The 27,616-nt window shown below is 44.6% G+C and overlaps 1 protein-coding gene across 1 annotated transcript in view; it reads right to left on the bottom strand.

Annotated features, from left to right (window-relative positions):
* Nucleotides 1-27,616, bottom strand: part of LOC139277363 (metabotropic glutamate receptor 7-like) — a 921,672-nt gene that overhangs the window by 636,596 nt on the left and 257,460 nt on the right. Inside the window, exon 2 of the mRNA XM_070895726.1 lies at nt 24,279-24,495. Coding sequence (XP_070751827.1) covers nt 24,279-24,495 — 217 coding nt within the window. The remainder of the gene's footprint in view (nt 1-24,278; nt 24,496-27,616) is intronic.

The following is a 27,616-nucleotide window of genomic DNA, read 5'->3' as shown; positions in this document are numbered from 1 at the left end:
GTCCCTTAGAAGATGAAAAGGGGGATTTAATAATGGGAAATGTGGAGATGCCTGAGACCTTAAACAATTATTTTGCTTCCGTCTTCACAGTGGAAGACACAAAAACCATGCCAAAAATTGCTGGTCACGGGAATGTGGGAAGGGAGGACCTTGAGATGATCACAATCATTAGGGAGGTAGTGCTGGACAGACTAATGGGACTGAAGGTAGACAAGTCCCCTGGTCCTGATGAAATGCATCCCAGGGTATTAAAAGAGATGGCGGAAGTTATAGCAGATGCATTTGTTATAATCTACCAAAATTCTCTGGACTCTGGGGAGGTACCAGCGGATTGGAGAGCAGCTAATGTAACGCCTCTGTTTAAAAAAGGGGGCAGGCAAAAGGCAGGTAACTATAGGCCGGTTAGTTTAACATCTGTAGTGGGGAAAATGCTTGAAACTATCATTAAGGAAGAAATAGCGGGACATCTGGATAGGAATAATGCAATCAAGCAGACGCAGCATGGATTCATGAAAGGGAAATCATGTTTAACTAACTTACTGGAATTCTTTGAGGATATAACGAGCATGGTGGATAGAGGTGTACCAATGGATGTGGTGTATTTAGATTTCCAAAAGGCATTCGATAAGGTGCCACACAAAAGGTTACTGCAGAAGATAAAGGTACGCGGAGTCAGAGGAAATGTATTAGCATGGATAGAGAATTGGCTGGCGAACAGAAAGCAGAGAGTCGGGATAAATGGGTCCTTTTCCGGTTGGGAATCAGTGGTTAGTGGTGTGCCACAGGGATCAGTACTGGGACCACAACTGTTTACAATATACATAGATGACCTAGAAGAGGGGACAGAGTGTAGTGCAACAAAATTTGCAGATGACACAAAGATTAGTGGGAAAGCGGGTTGTGTGGAGGACTCAGAGAGGCTGCAAGGAGATTTGGATAGGTTAAGCGAATGGGCTAAGGTTTGGCAGATGGAATACAAAGTCGGAAAGTGTGAGGTGATCCACCTTTGGAAAAAAAACAGTAAAAGGGAATATTATTTGAATGGGGAGAAATTACAACATGCTGTGGTGCAGAGGGACCTGGGGGTCCTTGTGCATGAATCCCAAAAGGTTAGTTTGCAGGTACAGCAGGTAATCAGGAAGGCAAATGGAATGTTGGCCTTCATTGCGAAAGGGATGGAGTACAAAAACAGGGAGGTGTTGCTGCAACTGTACAGGGTATTGGTAAGGCCGCACCTGGAGTACTGCATGCAGTTTTGGTCACCTTACTTAAGGAAGGATATACTAGCTTTGGAAGGGGTACAGAGACGATTCACTAGGCTGATTCGAGAAATGAGGGGGTTACCTTATGATGATAGATTGAGTAGACTGAGTCTTTACTCCTTGGAGTTCAGAAGGATGAGGGGTGATCTTATAGAAACATTTAAAATCATGAAAGGGATAGACAAGATAGAGGCAGAGAGGTTGTTTCCATTGGTGGGGGAGACTAGAACGAGGGGGCACAGCCTCAAAATACGGAGGAGCCAATTTAAAACCGAGTTGAGAAAGAATTTCTTCTCCCAGAGGGTTGTGAATCTGTGGAATTCTCTGCCCAAGGAAGCAGTTGAGGCTGGCTCATTGAATGTTTTCAAGTCAAAGATAGATAGATTTTTAAGCAATAAGGGAATTAAGGGTTACGGGGAGAGGGCGGGTAAGTGGAGCTGAGTCCACGACCAGATCAGCCATGATCTTATTGAATGGCGGAGCAGGCTCGAGGGGCTAGATGGCCTACTCCTGTTCCTAATTCTTATGCTCTTATGTTCTTATTACAGATCAGGGCTTACGAGAAGAGGAGCTGAAAAGCCTGCTTCAACTTTGACTCATGAAATAATGATTATTACAGTGGGGAATGCTGCACAGGTTAACGGAGCAATTATTGTACGTGACAAGCTCCTCCACTGGAACTGTCAGAGAACTTCATCCTTTTTAAGTTTTGGAAAGTCAGCACAACTGTGAACGGCTTTATTTTTTTTCCATATTTTGTTAAGTAGTTTTTATTCCCCTCCTTATCATCATCATAGGCAGTCCCTCGAAATCGAGGAAGACTTGCTTCCATTCCAAAAATGAGTTCTTAGGTGATTGAACAGTCCAGTATGGGAATTACAGTCTCTGTCACAGGTGGGACAGACAGTCGTTGAGGGAAAGGGTGGGTGGGACAGGTTTGCCGCACGCACCTTCCGCTGCCTGCGCTTGGTTTCTGCATGCTCTCGGCGACGAGACTCGAGTTGCTCAGCGCCCTCCCGGATGCACTTCCTCCACTTAGGGCGGTCTTTGGCCAGGGATTCCCAGGTGTGGATGGGGATGTTGCATTTTATTAAGGAGGCTTTGAGATTGTCCTTGAAAGGTTTCCTCTGCCCACCTTGGGCTCGCCTGCCGTGTAGGAGTTCCGAGTAGAGCGCTTGCTTTGGGAGTCTTGTGTCAGGCATGCGAACAATATGGTCCGCCCAGCGGAGCTGGTCGAGTGTGGTCAGTGCTTCGATGCTGGGGATGTTGGCCTGGTCGAGGACGCTAACGTTGGTGCGTCTGTCCTCCCAGGGGATTTGCAGGATCTTGCGAAGACATCGTTGGTGGTATTTCTCCAGCGATTTGAGGTGTCTACTGTATATGGTCCACGTCTCTGAGCCATACAGAAGGGTGGGTTTCACAACAGCCCTGTAGACCATGAGCTTGGTGGCAGATTTGAGAGCCTGATCTTCGAATACTCTTTTCCTCAGGTGGCCAAAGACTGCGCTGGCGCACTGGAGGCAGTGTTGAATCTCGTCGTCGAGGTCTGCCCTTGTTGATAACAGGCTCCCGAGGCATGGAAAGTGGTCCACATTTTCCAGAGCCGCGCCGTGGATCTTGGTGACTGAGGGGTAGTGCTGTGTGGTGGGGTCAGGCTGGTGGAGATCCTATGCCTTACAAGCTCTCCTTATACAGAGACACTTGCACCTTATTTCAATAAAAGTTTGATTGACAAAATGAAAACCTGTTTCTAGATCGTAGAACTTGCAGCTCAGTAGAAGACAAATTGACTTTGGATCTCCTGTTGCTCTAAAGGTACGCATGTAAACAATGAACTTTTCTCCAGCAGCTGGTGATCCATGTGGGTGCCCAACTAAAAACTGATGGATACAGGGAATTTCCTCATGGCGAATTGACGTTTCCGAAGGCAGACAAGGAGTGACATCCTCAGTCATTTCAGATACTTACAATGAACGTTCCCTCGAATTATTTTTTGGGCTGCGTGACCCATTCAAATATCTGCGCGTGCGAGGATTTTGCCGTTAAAAGTCGAGACAGCTATGCAGCCGCGCAGCTTAAAGGGAACATTGCTTACAATCCTCTCTGTTGTGGAGACAATGCTGCTCACTCTTCGTTCAACGGAACCATAAAAAACATTGAGAACTGCTAGTATCAAATTCAAAGTTAACATGCTCAAGGCTTCTGATTGCATTATAAAATGCAAGTAAAAGGCTCTGCTTTCTGAGCTTAAAATGTGTGTGTATTATTATACAAATAGCTTTTTAAAAAAACATTATTTGTTCCTGCTTATTATCCAGTGATCTCTGCTGGAAGCATGCGTATGTAGGTGTCAGTTGAGACAGGAGGAATATGTTCAGTCTGCCGACTGTCAAAAGCTCACAAGTAAATAATGGGCATTAGGTGAGATACTGGAGACTGGAGGGTGTACATGGAACCATATACCAGCAAGGCATCAATTGGGCCTTTATTTTTATTAGTTCCTGGGATGTGGGTGTCGCTGGTAAGGCCAGAATTTATTGCCCATCCCTAATAGCCCTTGTGAAGATGGTGGTGAGCCGCCTTCTTAAACAGCTGCAGTCCACATGGTGAAGGTACTCCCACAATGCTGTTAGGGAGGGAGTTCCAGGATTTTGACCCCAGTGACTATGAGAAACAGCAATGTATTTCCAAGTCATGATGGTGTGTGAGTTGGAGGGGAAGTTGGAGGTGATGATGTTTCCAGGTGCCTGCTGCCCTTGTCCTTCTAGGTTGCACAGGTCGTAGGTTTGGGAGGTGCTGCCGAAGAAGCCTTGGCGAGTTGCTGCAGTCATGGTGTGCCGGTGGTGGAGGGAGTAAATGTTTAAGGTGGTGGATGGGGTGCTAATCAAGGGGGCTGCTTTGTCCTGGATGATGTCGAGCTTCTTGAGTGTTGTTACAGCTGCACTCATCCAGGCAAGAGGAGAGTATTCCATCACATTCCTGACTTGTGCCTTGTAGATAGTGGAAAGGTTTTGGGAAGTCAGGAGGTGAGACACTCACCACAGAATACCCAGCCTCTGACCCGCTCTTGAAGCCACAGCATTTATGTGGCTGGTCCAATTAAGTTTCTGGTCAATGGTGACCCCCAGGGTGTTGATGTTGGGGAATTCAGCAATGGTAATGATGTTGCATGTCAAGGGTCGGTGGTTAGATGCTCTCTTGTTGAAGATAGCCATTGCCTGGCACTTGTGTGGTGCGAATGTTACTGGGCACTTATCAACCCAAGCCTGAATGTTGTCCATGTCTTGCTGCATGCGGGCATAGACTGCCTGTAAATAAATGAGCTGAAATCGGTAGGTAATGCAAGGTCAGCTCCATTGCTGATGTGCCAGGATTGCCAGGGCCACAATGTTGGGCATCAGTAGCCATCATATTATCTGCCCAATGTCTTATGCTCTTTGCCAGAGCAATCAGAAGACTTTACTGATGAATAATATGCTCTGTTTTGCAGAGCTCAATATCCCTGTGTACATTAAACTTTGCTTTTTCTTTCTTTGAGAGATGATCCTAGAATCATGGCAGAGAAATCATACAGTACTGAAGTAGACCATTCAGCCTAATGTGCTTGTACTTTTAAAGAGCTATCCTATTAGTCCCACTCCCCTGCTCTTTTCCCATAGCCCTGCACATTTTTCCTTTTCCAGTATATGTCCAATTCTCTTTTGAAAGTTACTATTGAATCTCCTGCCACCACCCTTTCAGGCAGTGCATTCCAGATCATAACAACTTGATTGATAAAATATTATCATGCTTAAGCTGTTATGCACAACATGACTCACAATTAATGAGAGAAGGATTTGTTTAATGTTTGGTCCAACTGACTATGACACCTTCAGAAACCTTGCAGACAGCAAGTTGTCATGAATAGCAGTGGCTCTGCATGGAGACCGGTTACTAGTGAGGTCTCACACGGATCATGCAAGTAATTGCAAGTGAGAAATGGATCCAAACATCATCATCATAGGCAGTTCCTCGGAATCGAGGAAGACTTGCTTCCACTCCTGAAGTGAGTTTTTCGGTGACTGACCAGTCCAATACGAGAGCCACAGACTCTGTCACAGGTGGGGCAGACAGTCGCTGAGGGAAGGGGTGGGTAGGACTGGTTTGCCACACGCTCTTTCCGCTGCCTTCGTTTGACCTCTTCATGCTCTCGCCTTTGAGACTCGAGGTGCTCAATGCCCTCCCGGATGTACTTTCTCCATTTCGGGTGGTCTTTGGCCAGGGACTCCCATGTGTCAGTGGTGATGTCGCACTTTATCAGGGAGGCTTTGAGGGTGTCCTTGTAACGTTTCCGCTGCCCACCTTTGGCTCGATTGCCATGAAGGAGCTCCGCATAGAGCACTTGTTTTGGGAGTCTCGTGTCTGGCATGCGAACTATGTGACCTGCCCAGCGGAGCTGATCGAGAGTAATCAGTGCTTCAATGCTGGGGATGTTAGCCTGGACGAGGGCACTAATGTTGGTGTGCCTGTTCTCCTAGGGGATTTGCAGGATCTTGCGGAGACATTGTTGGTGATATATCTCCAGCGACTTGAGGTGTCTTCTGTACATGGTCCATGCCTCTGAGCCATACAGGAGGGCGAGTATTACTACAACCCTGTAGACTATGAGCTTGGTGGTAGATTTGAGGGCCTGGTCTTCGAACACTCTTTTCTTCAGACGGCCGAAGGCTGCATTGGCATACTGTTGAATGGATCCAAACACTGGGCTATCATTAATCACAATTCATTTCTGCACATGTAATCGCTGTGGCCAAGAATCCTGCTGTTCAGTATTTATAGTGAAATTGTGGACATATTCTTTATACACTAGTTTGCACTATAGTTAACAACAGAAATCATCCACATCTTCATATCATTGGCAAACTTACAACCAGTGGCCCTCAGCCTTCATTCAGATCACTGATGTATATCGCAAAGAGTTATGGCCGTAATAACAATCTCTGTCGAACTGCACTAGTCATGGGTCTCTACACAGTGTCGCAACCATTAATGATAACCCTTTGTCTATAAGAAAGCAACTAATTCCGTATCCAACCCAGGACCTGCCGTCCAATCCTACATGACTCCATGTTATATTTAACTTGATTGAGTTCTTTGATGAGGTAGCAGAGATTTGATGAGGGTAGAGCAGTTGATGCCGTGTATATGGATTTTCAAAAAGGTGTCTGACAAAGTACCACATAATAGACTTGTTAGCAAAATTGAAGCCCATGGGATTAAAGGGACAGTGGCATCATGGATACAAAATTGGTTAAGGGACAGAAAGCACAGTAGTAATGAACGGTTGTTTTTCAGACTGGAGAGAGGTACATAGTGGTGTTCCCCAGGACCACTACTCTTTTTAATATGTATTAATGAACTGGACTTGGGTATGCAGCGCATAATTTCAATGTTTTCAGATGACATAAAATGCAGAAATGTAGTAAACAATGAGAAGGATAGTAATGGACTTCAAGGGAACAAAGACAGACTGGTGAAATGGGCAGGCACATGGCAGATGAAATTTATCGCTGAGAAGTGTGAAGTGATACATTTTGGTAGGAAGAAAGAGGAGAGTCAATATGAAGCAAATGGTATAATTTTAAAGGGGGTGCAGGAACAGAGACCTGGGGGTGTAACCAGAGGACACAGATTTAAGGTGATGGGGCCTGCTCCTGCTCCTAATTCTTATGTTCTTATGTACACAAATCTTTGAAGGTGGCAGAACAAGTTGAGAAGGCTGGTAAAAAAGCATATAGGATCCTTGGCTTTATGACTAGAGGAACAGAGTACAACAGCAAAGAAGTTATGCTAAACCTTTATAAAATACTGATTCGGCCTCAGCTATTGTGTTCAATTCTGGGCACCACACTTTAGGAAGGATATAAAGGCCTTAGAGAGGGTGCAGAAGAGATTTGCTAGGATGGTGCCAGGGATAAGTGACTTTAGTTATGTGGAGAGACTGGAGAAGCTGGGGTTGTTCTCCTTTGAGCAGAGAGGAGATTTGATAGAGGTGTTCAAAATCATGAATGGTATTGATTGTGTGAATAAGGAGAAACTGTTTCCAGTGGCAGAAGGGTCAGTAACCAGAGAACACCGATTTAAGGTGATTGAAAACAGAACCAGAAGCGACATGAGGATGTTTTTATACACATTGAGCTGTTGTGATCTGGAATGCACTGCTTGACAGGATGGTGGAAGCAGATTCAATAGTAACATTTGAAAGAAAATTGGATAGATGTTTGATGAGGAAAGAAATTACAGGACAATGGGGAAAGGGCAGGGAAGTGGGACTAATCTCTACCAAAGAATCGGCACAGGCATGATGGGCCGAATGGCCTCCTTCAGTGCTGTATCACTCTATGATTCTATAAAGCAGTCTATTGTGAGGCACCTTATCAAAAGCTTTCTGAATATACAATGTCTACTGGGCTACCTTCATCGATCAACTTGATAACTGCTTCGAAAAATTTAAACAGGTTGCTGAGGGGTGACCATTTATTCCAGAAGCTATGTGGACATTATTTGTCAAGGTGGTTGTATAGGGCATCCCTAATTGTCCCTTCTCTAGCAACTTTCCTACAAGTTACCGCAAGCAGATGGGCCTATAATTTGTTGGTTCGCACTTGTTTCCCTTTCTGTACATCTTTCTAATCACCAGAAAACAATTCCTGACACCAGGGCCCCAATTTTGCACAGCATTGGGCGCCGTTTTTTAGGCGCTCAGCGATTTTTCTGACGCTGAAGCTTAGTTTAAAGATTCCACAATGTTGAGGCGCTGGTGCCGACTACCAGCGGCAGACTGTTTGGTGCCATACATTCTGGGCCTGGTTAACGTTGAAAAGTAGCTTACGTGCCATCAGGCCAACTTTCCTCATTAATGATATTTTTTTAATTGGCGCACAGATACTAGAAACATAGGAAAAAGCCTTACCTTCAGTTAAAGAAATCCGCGCTGGCCCGCTCCTATCCCTGGCCGAAGGGCCTCCCTGGCTATTTTACATAAACTTTAAAAATAAAACAGATAAAAGGAAACTTACCATTAATGCTACTCCTTCGATGATAGAACTGTAAGCATTCAAATAAAACATAAATCTTTACCAACTTTTCCATTGATGTCCCAAGTGGCCCAAAATTTTCAAAGATGTTCCTGAAGTCCAGGGAAGCCTTCTAGGTCCACACAGCAGGCAAAATCACCAAATGAATAGGAGTCTTCAACCCAAAAACATCAAGTGCAGCCTTTTCGCAATGCTCCACACAGCCAACTCGACCCGCTGCTATCCCAGGCCAAAAGTCCTCCACACAAGACAGTGCAAGACATTCCAGGCACATAGGGAACCATCAGTGATTTTTAATGAAGACTGGATATTAAATTTTATTTATTAAATAATCCCCCTAAAATTTTTAGTGTTTTAATACAATGTTGCAATGCTTAGGTGGACAATAACAAACAATAATATATTTGAAGGGATATTAAATTAGTGTAAAAATGTCTTTATATAATGGAATAGGGCCTGATCAACCTCATGTATGTTTTGCACCTTGTTTTGAAGCCTACCTCCACTCTTGCCTCAGCCCATCAGCTGATACCCTTGATCACCTTGTGTACCTTGTTCATGTCCAGACTCAACTACTGCAATGTTCTTCTAGACGGACTTGCATCCTCCACCTTCCTTAAAATTTAGCTCATCCAAAACTCTGTTACACATAGTCCCGCTGACCCATCACCCCTGTTCTTGCTGCCCTACATTGGCTCCTGGTCCAAAGACACCTCCAATTTATAATTCTGAGCTCTATTTTTAAATTCCTTCATGACCTCAGCTGCCCTAATGCTCTAACCTCCTCCAGCCCTAAAATTCCCACCAGAACTCTACATTCTTTTCTCCCTTGCCCCAACATTGCCAGCCGTGCCTTCAGCCGTCTAGGCCCCACATTCTAGCATTTACTCACTGAACCTCTCCACCTCCCTCTCCTTCTTTAAGACCCTCACAAGCCCATCTCTTTGACCCTGATTTTCGTCACCCCTCCTAATAGCTCCTTTCTTGGCTGGATGTCCGTTAAGGTCGGAGTACACTTGTGTGAAGCACCTTCAGACATTTTTAAATGTTAAAGGTGTAATATAAAAGCTGGTTGCTGCATGATATGCTCCTTAACAAGAGGAGGTACCTAACGACAATTTAATTCCCAATCAGGTGTTTTTAATGATCTGAACATGTCAACGGATTCAACATGTCAACATGTCAAATGGCCTCATTCCTTGTGACCTATACGTTTAAACGACACAATTATAGACCAGTCAGCCTGACATCGGTAGTGGGTAAAATGATGGAATCAATTATTAAGGATGTCATAGCAGTGCATTTGGAAAGCGGTGACATGATAGGTCCAAGTCAGCATGGATTTGTGAAAGGGAAATCATGCTTGACAAATCTTCTGGAATTTTTTGAGGATGTTTCCAGTAGAGTGGACAAGGGAGAACAAGTTGATGTGGTATATTTAGACTTTTAGAAGACGTTCGACAAGGTCCCACACAAGAGATTGATGTGCAAAGTTAGAGCACATGGGATTGGGGGTAGTGTGCTGACATGGATTGAGAACTGGTTGTCAGACAGATAGCAAAGAGTAGGAGTAAATGGGTACTTTTCAGAATGGCAGGCAGTGACTAGTGGAGTACCACAAGGTTCTGTGCTGGGGCCCCAGCTGTTTACACTGTACATTAATGATTTAGATGAGGGGATTAAATGTAGTATCTCCAAATTTGCGGATGACACTAAGTTGGATGGCAGTGTGAGCTGCGAGGAGGATGCTGTGAGGCTGCAGAGCGACTTGGATAGGTTAGGTGAGTGGGCAAATGCATGGCAGATGAAGTATAATGTGGATAAATGTGAGGTTATCCACTTTGGTGGTAAAAACAGAGAGACAGACTATTATCTGAATGGTGACAGATTAGGAAAAGGGGAGGTGCAAAGAGACCTGGGTGTCGTGGTACATCAGTCATTGAAGGTTGGCATGCAGGTGCAGCAGGCGGTTAAGATAGCAAATGGCATGTTGGCCTTCATAGCAAGGGGATTTGAGTACAGGGGCAGGGAGGTGTTGCTACAGTTGTACAGGGCATTGGTGAGGCCACACCTGGAGTATTGTGTACAGTTTTGGTCTCCTAACCTGAGGAAGGACATTCTTGCTATTGAGGGAGTGCAGCGAAGGTTCACCAGACTGATTCCCGGGATGGCGGGACTGACCTATCAAGAAAGACTGGATCAACTGGGCTTGTATTCACTGGAGTTCAGAAGAATGAGAGGGGACCTCATAGAAACATTTAAAATTCTGACGGGGTTAGACAGGTTAGATGCAGGAAGAATGTTCCCAATGTTGGGGAAGTCCAGAATCAGAGGTCACAGTCTAAGGATAGGGGTAAGCCATTTAGGACCGAGATGCGGAGGAACGTCTTCACCCAGAGAGTGGTGAACCTGTGGAATTCTCTACCACAGAAAGTTGTTGAGGCCAATTCAATAAATATATTCAAAAAGGAGTTAGATGAGGTCCTTACTACTAGGGGGATCAAGGGGTATGGTGAGAAAGCAGGAATGGGGTACTGAAGTTGAATGTTCAGCCATGAACTCATTGAATGGCAGTGCAGACTAGAAGGGCCGAATGGCTTACTCCTGCACCTATTTCCTATGTTTCTATGTTTCTATGTTCCTGTTCTAAGGTGTTCATAAAGCTAGACTGGGTCAGAGTCACTGATATATGTACCATGGTCCTGTTCTAAGGTGTTCATGGATCTAGACTGGGTCAGGGTCACTGATATATGCACCATGGTCCAGCATTGCATTTATCAGTGACCCAGAACAAGTCAGGATTCATGAACACCGTTGTAATGGAACCTGCCCCTGTATCATTTAAACTTATAGGTTACAAGGAATGAGGCCATTTGTCATTTTGAGTCCGTTCCTTTCTCCAAAAATATTTAATAGTAATGCATTAAAAAATGAAGTGCAGGAGTCAGGTTTAAAGTCCAAAATAAATATGAAATATGTTTATTAAACATTTGTATAAAACAGTTGTACTTAGCTTAACATGATTTATCTTTAAACTTTCGTAACTTTTAAAACTTTAATGAATTATGTGACAAACTTTCAAACAAACCAACAAACAAACAAGCCATTTATCCTCCTCCTTAGCGCTGTGCGCCACTCCCGCCAGTAGATGCCGCTACCCCTGCGCGTGCCCATTGTTGCAGACTTCTGCTTCCTCACCCCCCACACCCCGAGGTTTAATCTGTATTGTTTCCGATGCGGCGTTTCTTGCCGTTGGGTTACAACAGGGACAGAGCCAAAATATGTCATTGTGGAAGGCCCGGGTTCCTCTTCGTAATTATCCTCAGCTTGTGGATCAACCCCTGATTTTGGTGCGGAGTAGAAAAAGTTCCTCGCATCAATGACAGCCTGGGTGAGCCCCTCTATTGCTGCTACTACCTCAGTCATCTGTCCCAAAAATCTTTCCACCTGTAATGACAGTCCCGCAATTTCTCCCCTCATCTCACCCATTCCTCCAGCCAGTGTTGCTACCTCATCTCTCAGTCCCCCTAACTCTACCCTCACCCCACCGAAGGCGTCCAGGAGCAATCGCGATAGTTGGATGTTCTCCCTGCTCATCCCCTCGAGATGTCCTATGTTCTCGGAATCCTGTGTTTCTGCATCAACTCTCCCTTCCACCCTCCTCTGCCGTCTCGCAGGTGTGGCTTGCTGCGACACACTGGGACCCGCAGCCCCAGTCAGCACACCTAGAAATGTCCCATCGGTTAATTCGCTCAGGAAAGGGCTTGGAATCGTCAAGGGGTTCAGCATCTCCAAATCCAGGGTAACCATCTCGTTGTCAAAGTCTTCATGCTGCCCTTCATTCTCCTGATGTAGAATATCTGGAGTGGTGGTTTCCTGAACATGCTCTTCTTCTACTTCAGGTGCATCTTCTGTCTGCTCCTGATGTGCAACATCAGCAAAACAGAACAGAGATGCTTGGTTAGCAGCAGGGAGGAAGGAGAAGCGTAGGCAGCACATGCAGTACGTAACACTTAACCAACCCAGATTTTGCCATTTGCAGGGCTTACCCTGTGTTGGAAAACTGGGACCAGCTTCCACGTTGATGGTTGGCCTTCTCCTGTAACATTTAATCATTGACGTGATCCTCTGCTCCACGGCTGTTAGTTGCAGCCTACTTGCTGGACCTCCTCCAGTTTGTGACCGTTTTCGATTGATCTGTGACACCATCTTCTGCAAAGATAAAAATTGAACTTTTTAAAGAGAGGATCCTTCGAACACACACACAATCACACATACATGGATCACATTTACAGATGTTATTGCAGTGCATAAATAGAAATATAATTAAAAACGTAAATACATTTAAATATAAATTATTACTTACAGTCACTGCTTGTCCGAGGTCTTGCCATTTCTTTTTCAGCTGTGCCCTGGTTCTTGGGTTATGGACATTGCATTAAACTAGACTGCGACCTGGTCCCAAACCTCTGTGAGTACAGAGGGTTTAAGTTTCTTTTTAATCGAAGCTCCCCTTGTTTTCAAGAATTTCCCATCTATTCTCAATTAAGTCTACCAGGGGCTCAATTTCTTCCTCGAGTAATCTCTTGGCCCTTACAGCTTCCCCTTATTCGTCTCCGTCTCCATCTCCATCTCTGCCCCTTTCGTCTTCTCTGCGCAATTCCCTTGCATCCATCTCGTGATTGAAGCTGTATTTCCTACCTGCCAATCCACCTCTACCACCAATGGATTCTCACTGGTGATCCACACAGTTTACACATGTGTTGATTTTTTTTTTTGAGCGCATGCACTGCGCGTTTTAGGTGTACGCTCCCCCCCCTCCCTCTCCCCCCCCCCACTCCCTCCCCCATTCCTCCCTTCCTCCCCCCACCCCCCTCCCTCTCCTTCCCCGCACCTCCTCTCCCTCCTCCCCGAGATCGACTCGGGTAGGGCCGGCTCGACAGGATGATTATGTTTGCTGGAAACTTGGGATCTTTTTTTCCAGCGCAGACAGTCCACAACGAAACATGCTTACAGGCCAGTGTATGCCTTTATTTCTGCTTGGGCAAAATTGGGGCCCAGATAACGACTGAATATGTGAGCAAAGGACTCACTTAACGGCTCCCATTTCTGTCAGCAACATTTAGATGGATGCCATGTGGACTAGTAACTCAGTCGAATTTACTTATTTCAAATGCAATTATATGTTTCTTCGGTTGGAAATAAATAATAAACTTGAAGGCCTAAATCAAACATTGAAAGGGTATACCTTAAAATAAAATTAAGTGTGCTCAATGAAAATCAGCGGTTTCTATAGTTAGCGGGCAATCTGCCTCACTGATTTACTACCCAAGCAGTACAGAAGGAGTTGCAGCCAGAATATTTAATAGATTGCTCACAGATCTTCCGTGGCATTACTTGGTTGGCACGCTCTTTTATCAGGACAGGAGTTTGATAGTGTACTACATAATGTATTATTTTGCTTTAATGGATGTGTCCTTTTAAGGCAACAAAGTCTACTCTTGTTAAGTAACACAAGCTCACATCACTCAGGTTTGGTCAGAGAACTTTGAGAAATTGTAAAATACTCGTCTGTTTTGGTTCCAACTCAGAAGCACCCAGGATTAAACAGATTTTGTTTACTCTATGTTTTAAGGCACTGTTCAAACAGCAATAAAATGTAACATTGGCAATATGAAATCTGGCATGTAACAATTGTACATACTGAAATACCATTTTTACTATATTATTAAGACAAACAGACATAAATATGTAGATAGACGGACAAACAAGCTGATAAAGTAGCTAGCTACTTTAAACAAGCTAATAAAATAGGTACATTTCCATTCAAAGAAAGATTTGCAATTACATTAAAAAAGAAAGACTTGCATTTCTATAGCACCTTTTATGACCACCGGACATCTCAAAGTGCTTTACAGCCAATGAAGTACATTTGGAGTGTAGTCACTGTTGTAATGTGGGAAACGTGACAACCAGCTTGTGCATAGCAAGCTCCCACAAATAGCAATGTGATAATGACCAGACAATCTGTTTTTGTTATGTTGATTGAGGGATAAATATTGGCCAGAACACAAGGGATAACTCTCCTGCCCTTCTTCGAAAAAGTGCCAATGGGATCATTTACGTCCACCTGAGGGGGCAAACGGGGCCTCGGTTTAATGTCTCATCTGAAAGACGGCAACTCCAACAGTGCGGCACTCCCTCAGTACTGCACTGAAGGGCCAGCCTAGTTTATGTGCTCAAGTCTTTGGAGTATGACTTGAAGAGTGCTACCCACTGAGCCAAGGCGATTATGGGAAATTATGAGAGTTGGTGTCAATACGAATTTCTTCGTTTGTTCTTTACCCCTCGCGCCACACAATTTCTGCAATGTTGATATATTTGATGGGGATTGATAATAATAACAGCACCAAGCCATTGTTATTGCAGTCATTTTAAGGTTCTTCTCCCTGCACTCTATGTAGGGGTGGAGTGTCAACAAAGCTTGTGTATATTTTGAATTTGAGAAAGAACTGACTTCTCCAGATCTGTGATCAAAATTCTTGTGCGGTTTTAATAAAATTAACTAAACTTGCATTAGTTCATCCTTGATAATCAGAGTGATTCTGGCAAGTGGACATGAAAGTGAGCCAGGAATCAATGCAAATGGTTTCCTTAGCATTGAGTTAGTAAATACTTTGTGCCACTGATAAGAGCACTTAAGACAGCGAGTTCAAAACAAAGTGGCTATAATGGTGGATTTAAATTTTCATATCAACTGGCAGGAGTGGAACAGCACAGTAGTAAAGGCCGTGAATTTCTGGAATGTATTGGAAACAGTTTTCTGGAACGATAGCCTAGAAATTTGTCTCGGGCGGTGACACAAAACGAGTGGTATTGGATCGGCCGCCCGTTATACGCAGTGCCTGATATTCAGTTTCATCGTAGCCAGTGACCTTTCATCAGAACCAGGCTGTCACCAACCTGAAGTGTTAACTCTGTTGGGGGCCAAAATTGCCCTTTTCCTGAAGACCTAACAACGGAAAGCGGCGGCCATGCTGCAGAGTGCAATGGCCGTCGACTTTTCGTGTAATGGCCGCCAGTATCAAAATTCCGCTTCCGTGTTATTCCGGCAGTGACCTGCTCCCCTGCCACCCCCCACCCGCCACTGCTGCCGATCCATGCTAAGTGCATCATCACAGTGCGCACTGCCGATCTACCCCTCCTGCCCCCCCCCACCCTCCCCCCACCCCCCCCCCCCCCCGCCCCGATGGCGAAATTTCGCCATGAAAGTCTTTGGCCCACCCAGCAGTGCCAAAACAAGCTTTTTCGCAGCAGTCCAGTGAGGCTGAGGCCTTCTGCAATGGCGGTGCGGCTTCCCTTAAAGGGGAGGACCTATTGCCGCTGCCGCCATGTTCTTTTTGTCGGCTGACTGCCATGTCGGCCCAACAATTATGCCCCTTCATGGGTGCCAGGCCGCTGGCCCGGTCAAAACCCTCCCTGGTGGCACACGCTCTCCCCTTTAAGTGAAGGAGAGCGCCGCGGTGACACGGCACTGTGATGACGTCAACACAGCGGCCACTCCGCACCCCCCCCCCAATTTCCGCCCCTCTAGTGTTGTCACCGCCACATATCTGCCCCCTTTAAGAGCGAGTTCTGGATCTGAATTTTTTTTTAAAAAACAAAGTGAAATTTCGCTCAAGGGGCAACCTCAACCACTTGGTAAAAACACTCGAAATGGTGGGTGTGGAGGACGATTTCGGGTCTTTTCTCTCTCCACAGATGCTGCCTGACCGACTGATTGTTTCCAGAATTTTTTGTTTTTATTTCAGCTTTCCAGCATCTGCAGTATTTTGCTTTTGCATTAAAGCTGGGAAAAATATATTCTGCATTGGAAAAAAAGTGAACTTCAAAATTGCTAAATAAATGTCTGTGTTTTTTTTATTTCCTCTAAATAGCAGCTCCCTTGTCTGGAAGTTAATGGGAATTTCTTTCTCAAATAGAATTCTATCAGCAATCCAATTACCCAAAGGGAAGCCTCGGTGCATAAAACGTCTTGACCTGTCTGCGAGAAATGTAGTGATTTGTATCATACGACATTAACTCTGCCCTACAATGTACACATATCTCACAAATTACCAGACCCTCATGGCACAATAAGTGCATGCTAAACTGTCTTTTATTATTGGGGCCTCATCAGAGAATGTATTATTAATGTAATTTTTATTTCTTTTTCATTTAACAACATTTTCCCTTCTCTACCTCTGCCCTCTGCAGACAACTGAGTGGAGCAGACTGCATTCCTGCCCATTAAATAATGTTTTAAGGCACCTTCCTGCCTACTTCTTGTCAGGAGCAGGCAGGCTCCTCGATTTACTGGCCAGTAAAGTTCCCGAGGAATTCATCCAGTACGCTCTCCGGTTATAGCTCTAGCTTCCTTTGTTTGACATAGAAGGCTTATCGTTGAGAATATCAAGCCTTTCATGTGAGTTTGGTCATATCTGGAAAATTCACGGAGTCAATCCTGGTCTCCCAATGGGAAATCGAAGGGAGGCTGGCAGGGCAAGACTAATGGCCACCTGAAGAAGTGGGTAGGGGACCTGTCCCTGTTACTAGGTCGCCACTTATTTGCAGTGGAACGTGCAACCAATAGGCAATTCTCCAATTGGTTCTCAAGAGCCTACAGCAGTTTAAATGGAGCACAGATTGTTGAGCTGAAATTCACTGGCTGTGAAGCACTTTAGGACATCTTGAGGTCATGCAAACTGCGATATAAATGTGTTTTTTTCATTCACTACATTCACTAAATACCAGCAATTACAGTATTAGGAAACCAAACACCAATCACTGTATCACCAAACTGATCAATCTCAGTATCACCAAACTGACCAATCACAGTAGCACCAAAGTGATCAATCACAGTAGCACCAAAGTGATCAATCACAGTAGCACCAAAGTGATCAATCACTATCACCAAACACCAATCACAGTAGCAACAAACTGACCAATCACAGTAGCACCAAACACCAATCACTGTATCACTGTATCACCAAACTGATCAATCACAGTATTATCAATCAAAGACCATCTATTATTTAAAAAGAAGATGCTGGAATCTGGAATAAAAACAGAAAGTGCTGGAAATCTCAGGTCAGTCAGCATCTATGAAGAGGAAGCAGAGTTAACGTTTCGGGTCGTTGACCCTTCATCAGAACTGGGGAGTGTTCGGAAAGAACAGATTCTTAACAAGCACTGAAAGGGGGAGGGGAAGAAAGACCAAAAGGGAAGGTCTGTGAGAGGTTGGAAGAGAGGAGAGATTGGAGAGACAAAAGGGATGATGGCCCAAATTCAAATGGTAATGCCAGAGTTAGAAAAACATTAGTCAGGATAGGATGTGAATGTTGGGATAATGACCAGCTGCCATTAGAGACCAGGAGAAAAAAAAGAAAGAAATAGGCTCGGGCGGGCGGTGGGGAGAAGGGAGCCAAAGATTGGCAGCGGTTACGGTCTGAAATTTTGGAACTCAATGTTGAGTCCAGAAGGCTGTAAAATGCCTAAACGAAAGATGAGGTGCTATTCCTCGAGCTTGCGTTGAGCTTCGTTGGAACAGTGTCGGAGACCAAGGACAGAGAGGTCAGAGTGGGAGTGGAGTGGAGTGGAGAATTAAAGTGACAGCGACTGGAAGCCCAGGGGCACACTTGCAGACTGAACGGACGTGCTCTCAAAGCGGTCACTCAATCTACGCTTGGTCTCCCCAATGTAGAGGACACATCGTGAGAAGTGAATCAGTATACTAAATTGAAAGAAGTATAAGTAAATCGTTGCTTCATCTGGAAGGAGTATTTGGGTCCCTGGACAGTGGGAAGGGAGGAGGTAAAAGGGCAGGTGTTGCATCTCCTGCACTTGCACGGAAATGTGCTGTGGGAAGGGGAGAGGATGCTGGGGGTGACTGCGGAATGGACCAGGGTGTCGCGAAGGTAGCAGTCCCTTTGGAATGCTGAGAGGGGAGGGGAGGGGAGGGGAAGATGTGATTGGTGGTGGGATCACGCTGGAGATGGCAGAAATGGAGGAGGATGATCCGTTGAACGTGGAGGCTGGTGGAGTGAAAGGTGAGGCCAAGGGGAACCCTGTCATGGTTCTGAGAGGGGGGGAAGGGGTGAGAGCAGAGGTGCGGGAAATAGAACAGACACGGTCGAGAGCCATGTTAACCAAGGTGGAGGGGAATCCTCTGGTGAGGAAAAAGGAAGACATGTCAGAGGCACAAGTGTGAAAGGTGGCATAGACGGAGCAGATGTGATGGAGATGGAGAAACTGGGAGAATAGAATTGAGTCCTTATAGTATGCGGGGTGGGAGGAAGTGTAGTCCAGGTAGCTATAGGAGTCAGTGGGCTTATAGCGGATACTGGTCGAAAGCCTATTCCCAGAGATGGAGACAGAGAAGTCAGAGAAGGGAAGGGAAGAGTAAGACAGAGATGGACCATGTAAAAGTGAGGGAAGGGTGGAAATTGAATGTAAAGTGAATGACATTTTCAAGTTTAGGGTGAGAGCAGGAAACGGCACCGATACAGTCATCAATGTGCCGGAAAAAGAGGTGAGTAGGACTAGAACAAAGAATGTTTCACATATGCCACGAAAAGGCAGGCATAGCTAGGACCCATTTGGGTTCCCATAGCAACACCTTTAATTTGGAAGAAGTGAGTGGAGTTAAAGGAGAAGTTGTTCAATGTGATGAACAAGTTCAGCCAGGCAGAGGAGGGTGGTGGGGGATGGGGACTGGTTGGGCCTCTGCTCGAGGGAGAAGCGGAGCGTCCTCCGGCCATCCTGGTGGGGGATGGAATTGTAGAGTGATGGACGTCCATGGTGAAAAGGAGATGGTTGGAGCCGGGAAACTGGAAACTGTTAAAGTGACGGAGGGCGTCGGAGGAGTCACGAATGTAGGTGGGAAGAGAGTGGACAAGGGGGAAAAAAAGAATCGAGATAGGAAGAAATAAGTTCTGTGGGGCACGAACAGGCTGAAACGATGGGTCTATCGGGGCAGTCCTGTTTGTGGATCTTTGGAAGGAGGTAGAAGTGGGCTGTGCGGGGTTGGGGAACTATGAGGTGGGTGACTGTGGAGGGAAAATCACCAGAGGAGATTAAATTAGTGACAGTCTGGAAAATGATGGCTTAATATTCAGTAGTGGGGTCATGGTCAAGGGGAGGTAGGAGGAGGTCTCAGAGAGTTGGCGATCAGCCTCTGCAAGGTAGAGGTCGGTTTGCCAAACAACAACAGCGCCACCCTTGTCAGCAGTTTGATGACAAGGTTAGGGTTGGATCTGAGTGAGCCGAGTGCTTCAAGTTCAGAGGGAGGTAGGTTGGAGTGAGTGAGTGAGGGAAGCAGAGAAATTGAGAAGGCCGATGTCCCATCGGCAGTTTCAATGAAGAGGTCTAGAGAGGGTAAGAGGCCAGAGGGAGGGGTCCAGGTAGAGCGTGAATTCTGAAACATTTAGATTTCAGGAGGCACACTGATGTTCCAGGACTGACATGCTGAATTTGGGTAAACTTTAAGTGTGAGATTACACCTGACCCTGTTTGCAGTGGTAAATATAATTGGTTCTTTGTGATACACCTTCAAATGTGGTAACAAGAATGCCAGTATTTCCCAAGTCCCTCCAGGGGGTTGAATCTGTCTCTGACATCCTCCAAAATTGCACAGTGTAGGAATCCTGTGCCACATCAGTGGGAATTAAAATAGGATGTTGTGCTAGCATTTATCAAATTTGATGGATCAACATGACAATGGGAAAACTGGATTCAGGATCTGTTGAAATCATACTGTTACTGATTGCCCATGGAAGAACAAGATTTCACACTAAAATGGTCACATCGGCAGGATGTCAAACCAGGGTCCGCTACCATCTAGAAGGACAAGGGCCACAGGTGCATGGGAACCCCATCACCTCCAAGTTCCTCTCCAGTTCACACATCAACCCGACTTGGACTAATGTCGCCATTTCTTCATTGTCGCTTGTCAAAATCTTGCAACTCCCTACCTAACAGCACTATGGGAGCACCTTCACCACTTGGACTGCAGAGGTTAAAGAAAACAGCTCACTACCACCTTCTCAAGGTCAACTAGGGAAGGGCAATAAATACTGACCTTGCTAGTAATATCCATATCCCAAGAATGAATTTTTAAAATAAATCACATGACAGTGATAGTCTGCTTCTTGATTAAACTGATCAATGTCCCTACTACAACAGTACTAAACCTGCACTGGGGATTCTGAATTGCTCAAAATTGATGGAAAAAAATAACTGACACCAAATGAAACAGTTCACTGAACAAACTTCACAGCTCCTAAACCCATTTTATATATGTTCTTAGCCAGAAATTCTATTAAACTGTCCATCCTTTGAATATAGTCTGTATTGGCATAAGATTTCTACATGTTTCAGAAATTAGTTTTACATGTCCTGTTCGTTATAGAGTGTCATCTTCCAAAGCAAGGCAAAGACTCCACAGGGGTAAATGGGGAGCTGATGAATGTGGCCACGGAATGTGCTGTAACATTTATAATAATATTTTAAAATATTTTGAAAGAAATGGATCTGAAACAGCTCACCAACACTTTGGTTATGAACTGGAGGTCTCCCAGTAGTTAAAGGCACTGCCTGATGTGGTACTAAAACATTATAGACCACAAACACTTGGATTGGACTCCTGGATTACTTGGTCTCAGCCAGAACAATAGTAATGGGGTGTCTAATTGTTCTCTCCATGTCCTGAGCTAGGGAAACCAAAAAATCAAAAATAAAAATCAGGCTATGTGAATATGGTGGCTGGAATTGCATTCAGCTACGATGCACTTGTCCACCAATAGCCTGTCACCATTAACTATGTCGGCCCATACATTATGGATGACCATATGAATGAAGTTTCGAGGAGCTCAAACACCCAGGTACCCTGAAGACCATTCCCATTTTTGGACTAAGCTACTTTTAATTAACTCCCATTATACAGGTTTACAATTAAATAGAAGCCTTCGGTCCACTGTCGTTGTATGGATTTTCAACAGAGCCACAGAATTATACAGCACAGAAGGAGGCCATTCAGCTTCTGGTAGTGAAAACATTTTGCATTTCTGTATTGGTAGGACTGTGGTTAATGATTTCCATTGCAGCGATAACAATTAACTGAACTGCTCTCACAGACATGCTTTTGACTTAAGTTTGGCGGTGTCTTTGTGACTGTAGACCTCAGCTGCACTATTCACTTGAGTTGGATGGAGCTTTCTAGCATTCTTAGATGCCATCTCCATAGATAGAGCAATTTTGCATGCTATGTGAAACCTTAGGTTCGGAGTGTTCAGTAAGCTGGACTGTGTGCACTCATCCACCAGTCCACACACAAACTTATCTCGCAACGCACGATCCAAAAATGTGATGACGTTACAATACAAAGGTTCTTAAGAGTACAATGTACTCACTGTTAGTTTCACTTTGTTTTTGGTTTCTGGTACCAAACTTATATCTCTCTGCTATTTCTAACTGCTTTGGATGGAAATGGTCCTCGAGCTTTTCAACAATATCTTCAAATGACGGCATCCTTCGCTTTCCCTGGCGCGAGTAGGTCTAATGTTTCTTTGACATCTGGCCTGATCTCCGTTACAAAATGTGCTTTTATCCATTCATAAATTATTTTATTTTGAGCTTGAATATTCTCATCAATACCTTCAGTCCCAATAATGTTATTGGCCCTAAAAAAAAATCTCCATCCGCTCAATGTAAGAACTGAATGGTTCACGAGCTCGGTCATACCAGCCAAGGCTTCCAATGAATGCCGTAAGCGTGGCCCTGATCATTCCGATCCCATCGAATTGTGACTCAGCATGCTACCCATGTACCTGTGAGATTCAATGGCGTTGTTGCTGTGTATACATACATGTGAAGGTGAAGCCTTCACGATTCTGCATGAGCATTAATGGTAAAACATCACAAAAATTCAGTTTAGGTGTCACAAATTCACCTTAAACTTGTCCACTCGAAGGTTGAACACTGAGTGCTTCCATGATCCCTAAAAATGGCTTTGGGATCCCATCCTTGCTGCCAAAGTGTAACATACTCGGGTAAAACAAATGAAGGACAGAGACCCACTGAGTTGCTAATCCATGTGCTTGCTTTATTAGGCCAGAGCGAACTGAGCATGCTCATACCAAACCATGTGATAATATATTACGCAACTCAACTCCCCAACATACCTATGCTGACAGCGTTAACCAACAACCGTCTGCACCAACCTCAATGCTCATCCCAACCAAAGATTTAACCGGCATTTAACCCAACACTTCATGGCAGAGACTTTTGCATCTTTAAAGGGAAAGATAGATAAGCATTTGAAACAGGTCCATCGCTAAGAGAAAGGTTGCAGTAGGATTAGATTTTAACTGCTGTGAGAAAGAGATGGCACAGACACAATGGGCCAAATAGTCTCCTTCAATTGTAAACTTCTTTATAGTTCTATGGTTCTTAGTAAATTCAGAGCGCGTTACATCCAAGCACCCATCATCATCATAGGCAGTCCCTCGGAATCGAGGAAGACTTGCTTCCACTCTTAAAATGAATCCTTAGATGGCTGAACAGTCCAATACGAGAACCACAGTCCCTGTCACAGGTGGGACAGATAGTCGTTGAGGGAAAGGGTGGGTGGGATAGGTTTGCCGCACGCTCTTTCCGCTGCCTGCGCTTGATTTCTGCATGCTCTCGGTGATGAGACTCAAGCACTGCAGAACAGCAATCAACAGAGCAGATGGAATACTGTGCTTATAAAATCAAAACTGTATAATGTAAATGAGAGGAAGTCACGCTAAAATCATATATTGCACTGGTCAAACCTTACCTTGAATACTATGTCCAACTAAGACACTGCAAGGCATTCAAGCCTTAGAGCCAGTTCAGAGAAAAGCCAGGAGGCTGAAGCCTGTTCTCAGAGGCCGGAGTACGAGGAAAGATTGGACTTACTGAGAACTGCCGTGCGTTGCCTGCTAGCATAAAAATATAAATCTTTACATCTCATGCCCTAGTCACACTCCAGACATCAGGGGGTCGGTGGGTGGCGGAGGTTTAAATTGGTACAAAGGTGAAACCCCACCCCACCCTGCCGCAAACGCGCCTGCATCTGGTTTAACCGCGGTGGGATTGGGGGCGTCCGAGTAACCCATTCCTCCGATTTTGGGAGCCATTTGAATTTAACAGCTGCGAGCCGAGTTTCCCGGGGCTAAAGGGAGGTGTGAGCTGCCGGATCCAGCAGGTACGAGTTTTTCCACCACTGTTTGTGGGCCAGGAGCAGCAGGCTTGCTTACCCCAACTCCGCCCCCCCATCGCATTTTTCTTTTCTCGTTCTGGGTGCGGACACGTGTTTTCAACATTTTCTGTTTTGTTAATCTCAAGCTCCATAACATGTTGGTTTTGTCACGGTCAACTTGTCAGCAGCCAGAGACAAAAAAACAAAAGCTACCACTATTACTGGGCCATGGGAATACAAATGTAGCTCCCATCCACACTCCAGAGTGCAAGAGACTGCATGCGTAGATCCAACTAAATGAAGAAGTAATACCACCTCCTCCCCACTCTATACAGTCAACCCTCAGCCCAAAATCGGGCAAATACTCCCCAATTGTTCACTCAGAATCACTATTTTTTGTTTGATCTCTGGCCAAATAACTTCTGCACGTCTTCTGTGGGATTTGATAGTTTGACAATTTAAATTTATCTTATTTATTTTTATCTGCTTGACCTTGTAGCTCAGTTCAGTCTAGATTTATTACCAAGACTGAAACTGACTGAAGGCACAGTAATTTGATGCTGTAAGTTGATTAAGGTTGAAGAGCACTCTGTCACTATGTGCAACGTTTAATGAAAACAGCTTGGCTCTGTGCGGAGGAATTAGTGCACATACTGATTTGTGATTGCGCGCTCTTACCAGCTTCCCTGGAGACCTGCACGAAAGCCTCCACTCCGCTCTCACCGTAGCTCCCTTCTGAAGCCAGTGTGGACACGTAATTCCACCCAAAAGCCTTCACAATGTCCACCATGGCCTGGGTCTGGTAAGAGTCCGGTGGAACAACGCGGGAGAAGAAAGCATAGCTGGTGTTATCACTCAGCTCCGGTGCAGTGGAGGCATAACTGATCTGCGGAATCTAAAGGGAAGGAAAAGAAAGAAATGTATCCTTCATTCAGTATGGAAAGTGCAGAAGATGTTACATGCGCAGTCCAAATCTCATCTTAATTTTCGGGAGATTCACTTTCATGCAAGATATATATGTACTGAGGGAAGAAGTTGAAGTCAGTCATGATAATTGAGTTATGGTGATTGACGTGATTGATCTCTTTACTTGACGGAACACTGGATAAAAGCAGTCTATTGACTGCAAGATGTATTCCCTCTCCCAATCACAGAGCCAACAACACTGGGGAAATATGAAGAATGAGGTTTAATCAGTGGGAATGGTATGACTGATAGCAGACTAGTTTGAACATATGGGCTGTGTTTCTTTTAAGAGCGAGATATATTGAAACAAATAGCATTTTCAATCACTATGAGCGACTGTCACTCCAAATGGTGCTTTGATATGAAGAGCGGCCCTCATTATCATAATACCGGTGCATCACCACGTGCTCTGAAATCTACCCCTCACAAACCAGGCGGCTTTTCTTTCACAAGTTATCAGAGACGGCAACATTTGAGGGAGGAAAATTATGATCTGAGAGAATGCATACCACATGCCTTATGCTCAGACTTCAGACTCGCTGAAGGAAATCTTCCCTAACTGGGGTTTCCACCTTTTGCCAAATCCAAAACCAGATAGGGGACAAAATGACAGCAGAGTAGAAGCTGGTATTTGGCTTGAATTTTGACATTTGCTTTGCTGATGATGAAATCTCTTTGAAAACTTTACAAACCATAATAACTAATGTCTTCATATCATAAGTTAAAACAAAAAACAACTGGAAAAGAAATAAACTAATATTTGATCGACTCTCCAGAATTTCTGACACTACAATGCACAATTGAGTGAGTGCTACATTGTTAGACATGCTGTTTTTGGATAAAACAGCAAACCAATGTGCTGCCTGCCTGTTCTAGTGGTTTAAGGGGATGTTAATGGTCCCTTGGCACTATTCAAAGAAGAGTTGAAAATTTTCCCAGTGTACTGGCCTACATTCTCCCCCAGTCAACACCCACTAGCCATTCATTTCCTTGCTGTTTGTAAGGTCCTGCTGTGAACAAATTGGCAACCACATTAGACTCCATCACAATCGCAGCGCTTCAAAGAAGTGCATTACATGTGAAGTACTTTGAAACATTTTTGTCAGATGTAATGAGGTATTATATAAACACAAGACGCCCACTCAACTAAAACATTTGACAGGTGGCAGTCCAAGCCTTACAATTTAACTTGTGAGAATATCAAGAATGCCTGCATCACTGAACTGAGTCATAGATAATGACGTTCTCAGGTTCACCCCCTGTTCTGTGCTGATTTTAGCAGATTAGTTGAGATCACTAATACCTCAAAGTTCAATATAATTGTCTTCTGTATCCTAGGGTTGGAGGAAACCAATAAATCATCCAGCTAGCTCCCTGATTGCCATTTAACAACCCCTACTGGAAAGTGGACATGGATCGAATTGGGCGGCTGTGATCAGCCTGTCAATGTCTGTCGCCTCCCACTTGAAGAATGATCAGTAACACGAGATACCACTGGTGAACCACCAACGAAACAAAAAAGCAGGAGCAGGTCATCCAGCTTCTTGAGCCTGCTCAATTGGATCATAGTGGATCTGTACCTCAACTCCATTGGCTTGCATTAGCTCCATACCCTTACCAATCACAAGTAAATCATATCCCTGACATGAGTAGTCAGCTTCATGAAAGGAAGAGGGAAGAAGCAGAGGACCTCGCCAGATTAGGTTTTAAAGGTCAAAACATGCACTAATTAACCACCATCTCATTACTGCCGTGGGGGGGGGGGGGGAGGAGGGAGGACAGATCAGGAGGTGAAAAACCTGGGCAAAGCACATCATTACCCTGTGAAGCACTGTAAAAGACAGCTGATGAATTGCATTATTATTCTGCTTTGTAGACACAACTACAGTAACAGCACTGCCAACTCTCATCTCCAATCCCCTCACAGCACACGTTCTCATCAGTTGTAACACTCCGAATGGTACAGTCTTATTTTAACTTTGATAATGCAGTTGCAAGAAATTCGGAAGTAAAAACATAAAATGTTGGAAAACACTCAGCAGGTCATGTAGCCTCTGTGGAGAGAGAAACAGAATTAACGTTTCAGGTCGATGGCCTTTCATCACAACAGGTGACCAAATGGTTTTCCACCATTTACTGTTTTTACTTCAGACTTCCAACATCCACAATATTCTGCTATTGTACAAGTAATTCTGTATCTATTATATAAAACAAGAGATTTTGGAGCTGAGGGTGGGAATTCAATCAGGGGGCTTTGTCAACATTCATGAACTGTTTGGAATGATGCCATCAGACCTCCACAGAGGAATCCAGATTCCATTACTCAAAGTACAGGTAGCTAAAAATGATTCAATTCAGTCTACACAAACATAGGGGCCTGGAGTTTCCACTAGATTGCGCTATTTTTTTCAGTGCATTTCAGCCGAAATCAGCGCAAAAGATCTTGGAATTTCAAACGCAACATAAGTGCAGCGCAAATCGAGTTTCTGCGATCGTTTGCACTGGTTTAAAAAACATGGTGCTGAAAGCCGGCCCTGCCTACAAAACTGGCCATGCCCCCCAGATCGAATGAATCACCGTGGCGAGTTTCCACTAATTGCACCCGTTTGTGGGCCTTCAGGGAGACTCTTAAAATTAACGTGTTTTTATTTTTTAGGCACAAGCACACTAAGAGCACCTTTTAAAAGCTGTCAATTAAAAAAAATACTAAGAAACTGACTAATGTACACCGATATAACTGCCAACTGGTTCTGCAAAATGTTTTTAAAGTCTTTTCAGTTCATTTAAAATGGGGTTACTCACAGGTGGTGGACTAGACACGTTGATTAAATATGGTTGGGCTAGACTTTCCACTTTGCTGTGTATTGCTCAAAAAATGGGCGATTGTTCCAGTGATGTTCGATCCAGTGATGTCTCAGCCTTACCGATCGCTGGGACATAACCCATTTTTTGGATATTGATTTTCCACACAGCGATAGGCCAGTGATGTGAAATGGGCGATGTGAAAGGTTGGCGAAGTGACGTTCGCCCATCGAATGGCCAGTGATGTG

This window comes from Pristiophorus japonicus, chromosome 12, assembly GCF_044704955.1.
Source record: "Pristiophorus japonicus isolate sPriJap1 chromosome 12, sPriJap1.hap1, whole genome shotgun sequence".
Lineage (NCBI taxonomy): Eukaryota > Metazoa > Chordata > Chondrichthyes > Pristiophoridae > Pristiophorus > Pristiophorus japonicus.
This window is presented reverse-complemented; position numbering and strand designations above follow the sequence as displayed.